The sequence below is a fragment of the Mesitornis unicolor genome, unplaced genomic scaffold (genome assembly GCF_000695765.1).
Source record: "Mesitornis unicolor isolate BGI_N332 unplaced genomic scaffold, ASM69576v1 scaffold2054, whole genome shotgun sequence".
NCBI lineage: Eukaryota > Metazoa > Chordata > Aves > Mesitornithiformes > Mesitornithidae > Mesitornis > Mesitornis unicolor.
The window spans coordinates 30,069-39,569 of NW_010179211.1; the positions used below are offsets into that span (position 1 = coordinate 30,069).

At 48.6% G+C, this 9,501-nt stretch overlaps 1 protein-coding gene across 1 annotated transcript in view; it reads right to left on the reverse strand.

Annotated features, from left to right (window-relative positions):
* Positions 1-3,517: 3,517 nt before the first annotated feature.
* TTBK1 (tau tubulin kinase 1) overlaps positions 3,518-9,501 on the reverse strand; it is an 87,783-nt gene continuing 81,799 nt past the window's right edge. Inside the window, exons 15-16 of the mRNA XM_010182674.1 lie at positions 5,069-6,642; positions 3,518-3,944 (exon numbers count right to left, since the gene is read on the reverse strand). Coding sequence (XP_010180976.1) covers positions 3,518-3,944; positions 5,069-6,642 — 2,001 coding nt within the window. The remainder of the gene's footprint in view (positions 3,945-5,068; positions 6,643-9,501) is intronic.

Sequence of the window (9,501 nt, forward strand, 5' to 3'; positions counted from 1 at the left end):
CTTACAAGCATGGCTGGGCCAGGCAGCACCCTGTGACCGGCTCTGCCAAGTGTGGCCCTGAGGACCTCTTGTTAGCAAATCCTTGATATCCACTTGACTGGAAAAGCCCAGCACCGAAACTCCTGTAAAAAAACTTCAGTGAAGGCATGAAAGAGGCAATGTGCCATCCAGCCAAGATCACAGCAACTCTTGCCACAGGAAAGGGGAGCAGGTCTAGAGATCCAAACCTGTGGGATACACGGGGACAGTCAAGACTTGCAGAAACAACCCTTAGCAACCTTTCAGTGACAGTGCCCAGCAGCTCCTGCACAGGCTCTTTGGGGTGAAAGCATTGCTGCAGTCAGCCAGCTTTCACTGCCATCACACCTGATAGCACAGCCCACGCTCATCCAAAATGTTGACACACTCTCTTGCTCCCCTCCGTGCCAGGGACACCTGGGAAGCGAGGCTGAGCTGGGCAGGGAGGCTGGTAGCACAACCACAACGAGAGACAACTCATGCCAGTCCCAAATCTCTGTGGGCCCACCTGCACACTCAGCCCAGCCCTGCCTGACAACACTGGGAACAGCTGTTATGTCTTGTGCTGGAAATCTTTCTCTGGCTTTCTGAAACCTGGTGGGTCTCCAACACGTGCCCAGCAGTACCAGGAATCTACTGCACCACAGAGAGATGACACTTTGGTGTCACCAGCATCCTGCCTGCTGCTTGTGGCTGGGTCATGCCAGGAAGACCTCTTAGAAGACAGCTAGGTTTCTCAGAAAACCTTTCAATAAGAAAGAGTGCCCAGAGTCATGTGAAAGATTTCACAACTAAAAGCATGCCCGATTTCTTCATCTGCCATTCTTGGCTACTCCATCTTCCCTGCTTTCACACGCCAAATGGAAGATCTCTGCCCTGGACCCTGCTTCCTGACATGCATATAGCTGGGCTACCGAAAACTCTCCTTTAAACTTTCTCTTGAACAAATACATCGATTGTGCTTTATTGGTCTCCCAAGATAAGGCAGGTTTGCTAACCCTGATAATAGTCCTGTTGCCCTCTTTCTTAGCTCTTTCAATGTCATTTCTGGCATGTGCATCTAAGACCTGGATGGAGCACCTGGTAAAGGCTTCATGACAAAGTCTTAACATCTGAGTGTTCTAAAATGAATAGTTCCCCAGCAAATTAATAGGAGTGCCATTATGGTTTATATTTCTGGAAAGAATCTGTGTTTGGGTTTATGCTGTTCTCTAGTTTCTAAATGTGCAGGGCATATTTAGGTTGTAGTTTAACCCATACTTCAAACTCACATAAAGTTATAGTGCCACCAGAAGAAGTGGTCACACTCTCTGTCCTCTCCTTCCCTCACTTCTGTTGTATGACCAAATGCTGCTGAAATGAACCAGATGAAAAACAAATCAGCAAACCAGACCGCTTGGTGCCATGCTGGATCGGCATTTCCAGCCACTTCACCAAAGAGCTGCCTTTGTACAGGGGTGGGACAGTGCAACAAAGCAGCTGAAACTTGGAGGGACCACTGCTTTTGGTGGCAACATCAGCCCAGTCCATCAAACCACAACCTGACCTTGGAGTTCCCAGTGCTTCTCTGCAAAGATGAGGGCATGCTTTTAGGCTAGAATCTGTGCTGCTTACTCTACCAGGGTGAACAACATCAGTGGAAAACAGCAAACACTTTGAGCTAGATGAAATAAACTCAGCATTGGAAACATTGAGACTGTCGTATAAAGCGGTAATTCCTGTCACCTATTTCTAGACATTTCCCTGTTCAGATGTCCAAGGAGTTCTCTCAGTCACCACATCACAGCCCTCATGTTCCTTTCCAGAACAGCTCCTGTAGATGTGAACAACTTCAAGCTCCTCAGACATGATGCCCATCAGTGTGACTGTTTGTATCCATGTTCAAATGAGTCAAGGTTATTACTGTCCAGATTCCTTTGCCAAGCTTTGTTGTCTGCAAACAGTAAATATTTGCAGCTAGTTGCAGCTGTGTTTTTGTTCTGCCTCATGCAAAGCCTCTTTTAAATGTGACAATGGTGTGAAGCCTGAAGTATTTGGGTCTGGGCTGTTTCCCCCTGTGAGGTGTGGGGAAAATTTTGTGACTATTTCAAGACCTCATCAAGCTCAGACAGGTATCAGCCCTCCTGGCTTTCATTTTCAAACTTTCCTAATTAGTCTGGGGGCTAAAACGTTGGTTGATTTAGTTCTAGCTGAGCGCTAAGCATCTGCTTTGATATTACTTGAAGAGCACTGCCCTTGCTTTTACATTCACACTTTTAGTTCTCACACAAAGTGTAGAGCACCGAGAAAAGGACATAAACTCGACCTCCACAACTCAACCCACTGTACCCTTAGACAGAAATGTGCCAGGTACGCACGGTATGCCAGTGAACCTGTCCTTGCAAAGCGGCAGCTTTTGAGTATACTACATAATAATAATTTCCCACCCTGCCATGTCGGGGATCTTTCAACAACAGTGCCAAAATTCACAAACACCAAGAGCATGACAAAAAAGCACAAGGAATTTAGGTGCAAGGGGCACCCAAGCTAAAGGCATCCAGTGACTCTTCACATCTTCAGGATGGAGCTGTGTTTGGTGGACTGTGGGTCTGTGGCACCAACCAGACTCAGGTTGAAAGGAACCACCCATGCTGGGAGATGTGGCCTCCACAGATCACAGTTTGGTATTTGAGACAAAAGCGGCTGCAGTGTGGTCCCTTCTACATTAATTAGCAAGTGCTTGTGATTTCCCAGCAAGCTGCCAATACTTCCCTACCTTTAGATTTCCATCTAAATACCCACCACACAGGCATCTGCTGAAGCAGCAGCAGTGTCGCTGGGCAGCAGTGCCAGATGGCTTCCTCTGTGGGATGAACTGGAGCAGGTAGGAGCTTCCAGCAAGACCTGCCTACCCATCCCACCTGCAAAGGCACCTCTGGAAAGGGGCAAAGAGCCCCTTCCACCCTGCCTCTGCTCTTATCTTATACAAGCCTCTTGCCTAGGCTGGTGACAATCCCTTGCTAACACATGTGGCAGGAGGCGAGCCAACACTCAGGTAGATGGTGGTGGCCAAGGCTGGCGTTTTCCCAGCAAGGAGAGAGGAGGGAGCTGCCTGCGGGACTTGAGCCTTCCTCTCCAGCAGGCCTCGCTCTCCTCTCCTCTGCTCCTCTTCTCAAAGCCAGGGTCAGTGTTGGCGACTGGTATTGCTAACGGGGGGGGGGAGATGCCTGGGGAGGGAGGAGGGTCAGGCACTAGGCAGGCTGCCTGGGTCGCTGCTTGGTGCTGTGCGTTAGCAAGCGTGAGCTGCGGGCTGGATGTCTCCCTTGAAGAAGGCTCCGTGGCTCAGAGGCTCTCAGGCCCATGGGAGCTGATCGTGACGGTGTGGGGTGAGAGTGAGTGAAGCATTGAAGTACAGCTACTGCTATACACTCGTGGGTCCAGCATGGAAGGCTGTGCTGCAGCATCTTAAGTGTATACTATATGCAGAAGTTACCCAGTCCGCTGGGCTGGCAGAAGATCATTATCTGGCAGCTGCCTTACTTTCCAGGAACACCTGCTTTCCTTTGGTTGCTGGACTCTGAGTCTGGGTTTTTCCTCTTTGTCGTTTTTTGGCCACACCAGGAGAGGGCAAGGAATCTCCTGTTGGCCCCAGGGCCTGAGCTGGGGGCTGCAGTCGGGGGGAAGGAGGAACTCGCTGAAGAGCAGTCCCTGGCTTATGCTGTCGGCAGGGAGAAGGACTTTCCTGTCGGGGAGGCAGCTGGCTTCGGGGGGAAGCACTGGGGTTTCTTGAAGGAAGGACAGGGCTCCGAGGGGATGCACAGCTGGACCTCCGCGAGCTGCTCCGTGGAGGAAGAGAAGTGGCGCTTGGCGAAGGAGGAAGCCGACTTTGTATCTGCGTTGTTCGGCACTCATTTGGGACACTTCCAGCTGACCTCTGTGCCTGAAGCCTGCAGGGGAAGAGAAGAGGGAGGATGAAAGGGGATTTCTGCAAGGGGCTCTGTGCTCCTGGCAGGTTTGGCATGAAAATTGCTAGGCAATTAAAGGGAGTCTCCAGCACCAGGACCACAGGAGCTATGCTGTGAACGAGATGGGACACTGGTTTGAACACCATCCTGTAACTCTCGATGTAAGTATAACACTACTAAGTGTTTGCCCTGATCCTCCAGCACCATCTGGGACAACATGCAGGTATGGTTTAGTCAATAGCACATATCTGAGACTCTTCCTAACATACGGCATGGATGCAACAACCTTATTCAAGGGAGGAGATGCAATCTGGGAAGATGGGCATGAGCTGCATTGCACCAGTTGGCCTCTGTGCTGGAAGATAAACCAACCCACAGCAATCCCGTGCTTTCACTCCATGTCTCTGAAAGAGCAGAATTTGCTGGACGGAGCCACAGCAGCGGCTCTGCTCCTGGGCTGGAGCTCCTGCCCCAAGGCCAGGCAGAAAACCCAAACACTGGTGAATTCTGAAGGTCCACCTCCACTCACATCTCTCTGCTTATTTAATAGAGAGCTAGGTGCCTCCAAAAAAATAAAGGCACAGGGATGTGTAGGGAATTCAGACCACATGGAGGTGGCTCACACTGTTCCAGGTCATTGCCAAAGCCCACGTGTGTGCACCTCCCTCTCTCCAGCTCTTTGCATGCTGGCCATCTTCTGAGGCAATCACAACTGGCAACCTCACAGGTGTTGCAGCTCTATTTGCAATAGCCAGGCCAGGTCTCCCTGTAGAGGCACAGCTGTGCTAGGCATGCTGCAAAACTGAGAGCTCAGCACTGGAGGGATGTGCTATTAGCAGGATCAGACCAAATGAAAGAGCTTGTTGAAGGGAAAAAGGCCTCAAAGCCAGGGCAAGTGAGGAGGGGCTTGGCCCTTTGGCCAGATAGCCAAAGAAGACAGAGAGGTGGGAATTTCAAACACTGGTGAGCTCAACTGACTGTAGAAAACAGGGATGGACCATGCATTCAAGCTAAGCAAAGGATAAAGCAGTGGGAGGTAAGCAAAGCCCTGGCTATGCCTATTTAACAAATCCAAAATTTTGCATTGCTTACCATTTTGGTCTTACCTGTGGGCAACAGCTGCATCCTGCGGGGAGCTACATAGCACTGCCATTGCAACAGCCATGGAGCTCTCAGACTTCGCCATCTCTAGCGGTGTTTTCACTGGTGTGATGGGCCGAGGAATTCTGCTCTTTGTGCTTATGGGTCTCTCTTCTTTCCCCAGGAGGGCAGCCTTCTCCCTCCCTGCCTTCCTTGGGATGGAGTCATCAGAGTCGTGGGTGTCCTCCTCAGAACCGGTGGTCGACAGGGTTTCTGAGGCCCTGCGCCTCTCATCGCTGGAGGATGCTGAGGAGGAGGCTCCTGAGGCCAGCCGAAGGAGGCGGTTTTGCCTCTTCTCCATCACTAGGCGAGCCAAGTCAGGTTGCTTCGCCCTCTTATAAAGCCTCTCTTTGGCCGAGAGTGAAGTCGAAAGGTCTGAGCCGGTGTCCTCCTCAGAGAACAAAATGGGTATCCGACTTCTGTACCTGGAGCCCAGAGGTCTCCTGAGGCCCTGCTGCGGTGTGTCGAGGGGGGTCTCCACTTGCTTAGGGTGTTCTGCCACTGCTGCTGACTTCTCAAGGTCAGGCTCCCTTGTAACCACCTTGCCAGGCTCTTCCAAATCCAGCGAGAGCACCACTTTGTCGGAGAGCTCTGGCTTGTCCTCGGGAGGCTTTGCTGCACCGTTGGGAAGGGCCAGCTGCTCCCCCACTGTCTCTGAGGAGGTTTCAATGTGATTAGCTGAAAGTGCACAGCTCTCCATCTCTGCTCCTTCTAGCCCCGAATGTATGCTTCCATTCTCTACCAGCACCAGGTTGTGTTCCAGCTCTTCTTCGATAATGACCTCCTCAAACTGGCCCGGAGGGCAGTATTCCTCATGCCTCATCAGCTGCCCACTGGAAGACATGACATTTAAGTGGGTCTTTTCAGCAATATGAACAAATGTGCGCTCAACTTTGGTAAAGGGGGAGGAAGCTGTAGCCACTGCCATGGGAGGCTTTGGTTCAGATTTAAGGACTGAGGACAGGGTCCCTGGCTCGGATACATCCAGTTGGCTACCCATCGGCTGGGGCCGCTCGCTCTGTGGCGTCAGTGCAGCAAGAGTGCCCAGATCAACTTCTGGAGCCAAGTCTGTGGTCATCGGAGACTTTTTCAGATCACCTGGTGAAAACAGCACCAGCGTTTTTGAGCCTTCCTCCAGCTCTAGGTCCCCGTCAGCAGTGGACGCTCGACCCTTGGATCCTTTCTGGTCGTCAGCCAGGAGTGTGGATGGCGCGCACTCCTGGCTGCGCTCTGTGCTTTTTTGACTCAGGTCACTGCTGGAGCCACTGCGCATGTCAATCTCATCTCCTTCCTCCTCATCCTCCTCGTCTTCCTCCTCCTCATCTTCTTCCTCGTCTTCTTCTTCCTCCTCTTTTCCATTTATTTCCAGATAAGGTTCCAGAGGTTTGCAAGGAGCAGTCAAGACAATATTTGAGAAATCAACTTTTTTTATCCGCTGGGATACCTTAGGCTTTTCCCAGTAGTCTGACACATCTTTTCTGAAGTCTTGATAAGGCAAACTTAAAGGCACTGCCTTGGGCAGACCATTCATTTCAAATGACTTCAGCATATATGCCTGCAAGGAGACAGATGAAACAAAAGAAAAGGGTTAGTATTCAGACATAGCATTGGCACAGAAGACATCAGGGTCAACAGCAGTGGGAAGCAGCAGTGGAAAACATGGAGTCCATCATGCTTCCAAAATACATGCCTGAGCAGTGATCACTCGATCATGCTGAGTTGTACAAACCTTAGAATGGAGAAATTCACAGGTACTTATCAATGAAGGCAAAACAAATGTGCTAAAGGAGTTATTTTGTTAAAAGTCTTTACCCTGGATGTAACAGAAATGTTTGCAAGCACTTCCTCAGGATTTTTCATGTTTCCCAATTTTCTTCAGTATTTATAAATTTATTTCAGTATTTATATATTTACATATTCACCCTTTCCTTACTGGAACCATTCACCATCTCTCTTTTATGCCCAGGCCACAATGAGCTCAAGGGGCCTCTTTGGGCTAGATAAATTTCCTGATCACTTTCCAGTACCATCCACCACAGTCCCAGGGGCAATAATCCTTGTAGTCCTCCTGTGTTCCCCTGCCTTGCTATTCAGCCCTCCCTGCTGCTCCCACATCCCTCCAGCAACTTCTAATTCTGTCTTCTGCAGGCTTCTGCTTTCACTAAAATGATCAGCAATGCAGTCACGAAAGCTGACATATCATATTCATATTAATAAGTATCATTATTCGACTCTGAGTTGTCCAACCATTAAAAGCAATGGGAGGACAGGATGGTTGGTGGAGGCGGTGTTTCTTGAGCAGCAGTTCCTGGTAGAGAGGCTGCCTGCAAGGCACCAGGAGTAGGCTGTGAAGTAATACTAAAAAAAAAGCAGCAGCTCACACACACACAGGCATGCACTTGACCAAACACACAAAAAGGGCAATATTAATAGGAAATGACCATCAAAGTCTGGCCTAATTAACAATTGGTTGTAAATGGAAACCATAGCAGCACCATTCTGCAAAATGGATTTAAAAAAAACCATTTAGGTCACCCTTCTATTAAGAGGACTGGAAAATGAAAGCCTCACCATAAACTCAACCAGTCAATAATGCATCACATGTTACCCTTGAAAAGTCCTAATCAGGATCAGAAGGGCTTCAAACATCTGCGTTTTCAAGCGGCATTTGATAGCATCAGAGGATATTTAGGCTACTTGACCAAACAAGTCCCCATTTAACTATGGGGGCTACAGAGAGCTAATAGCTAGCACATTCACCTGGCTGTGGGAACAGATCTTTTTGTCTCTAGTAGGGGGAAAATAGCCCTCAATAGCTTTTCAGTCCAATGACACAATTTCAAATTGTGCTGAAAATCTGTATGTTATTCTGTGCAGAGCAACTGCCCTATTAGTATGCCTTAAAAATGTAAGAAATATCTTTACGTTCATGTATAACAGGGACATTTCAAATAGATTGGTGGGCAGCATCAAGCTGCTATGCATGGCGGTAAGTTGTTAATATTTCTTTTTATATCTTCTAAACTAAACCACAAGCCAGTTTTGGCAATGCCTCTGGAGTCCAAAGCTTCTTTTCTTCTTTCATTAAAGCTGGAGCCTGGCCCTGAAGATGGCCCTGTATGAGCTTTCACTGACCACTCCACCTTTTGTATCAGGATGTCAGATGTAGAACTTGGACTGGTCTGAGGCACTACCACCCTTTGCAGAAGAAATACCTACTTGGCTTCCTCCCTCAGGCATTTCTTGGAAATTAGTCCATTTGACAGCCTAAGGTTGGATTCTGCCTGTTGGCTGGATTTGGTTTTGCCAAGAAATATAGCCACAGTGCTATCCCTGGAGTCCTGATCAAACAGATGTGCTTCCCCAGTGGGACTGAGACCTGAGAAAGAAGTCCTGACCAACACCCTGCCTTGTGCTGAGCTTCCTGCTGGAGAGAGTACCCCATCCCCAACAACAGTTCGCCTGCTGCTCTACTTCACCCCATTTTCTAGATGCTGTGGTTGATGGTACAGCTGGAGGATCGCTGGTTTATGTTTACATATGTAATCTTTCAGATCTTCTCTCAGCTCTTAGGAGCTTGTCTCATCTCATCTACTTTCTGGTCAAGGAGAACAGAATCCACTCCTGCAGTGCACATCCTATAGAGGCCAGAGATATGGTTTCTGCGCTCTGCAGTCAGTCACACCAGCAGCCCTGTCTCTGGCAACTCCTCTTTTTAAATCAGTAATTTCCCTTCAATCAGAAGGTTTTCTGAGATGAGATTGCACTAATCAGTAAGGTATGACATAGAGCTGGACAGCATGGTGTCACTGTAATAAAAACAACAGCTCTTTCCTCCTTCTGCTCTGGTCCCCCTTTGCTGCCACTGAGTTGTGCTGCAGATAGTTTTCTAACCTCTACATACTTCCACCTCTGGCTGTACAAATTTCTTGTGGTATTTAGAAAATGACTGCCTTTCTGCCATTTTCCCCATGTATTTTGTAGTTCACCGCACAGATGCTGCACCCTAAGCACAACAGTCATTGCTTGGCTTCTACCTACCCCTGGGAGATTTGAACTGCTTAATGTGTTGTATGCAGTACCCGTACCAGAATGCATTCCTTACAGCAGCCTGCGTCTGTGGTTGTTTTGCCACTGTAAATGCATTATGGAGAAAATCAAAGAGCATAAATATGCCAAAAAAAGAGGACAGAAATTACCTACAAACCTAACTAAAAGAAACTTTGTTGAAATGTCTCCTCAGTCAAATATTATTTTAACCCATATTTTCTTACCTTCATTACTATAATCACCTGAAGCTGTTAACAAGGAAGACAGTTGTAGGGCATCAAAGTCTGAGACTGTCTTCACTGTGGAGTTAATGTGAGCAGCAGCTGGCTGCAAGTAGACACCCTGCTGA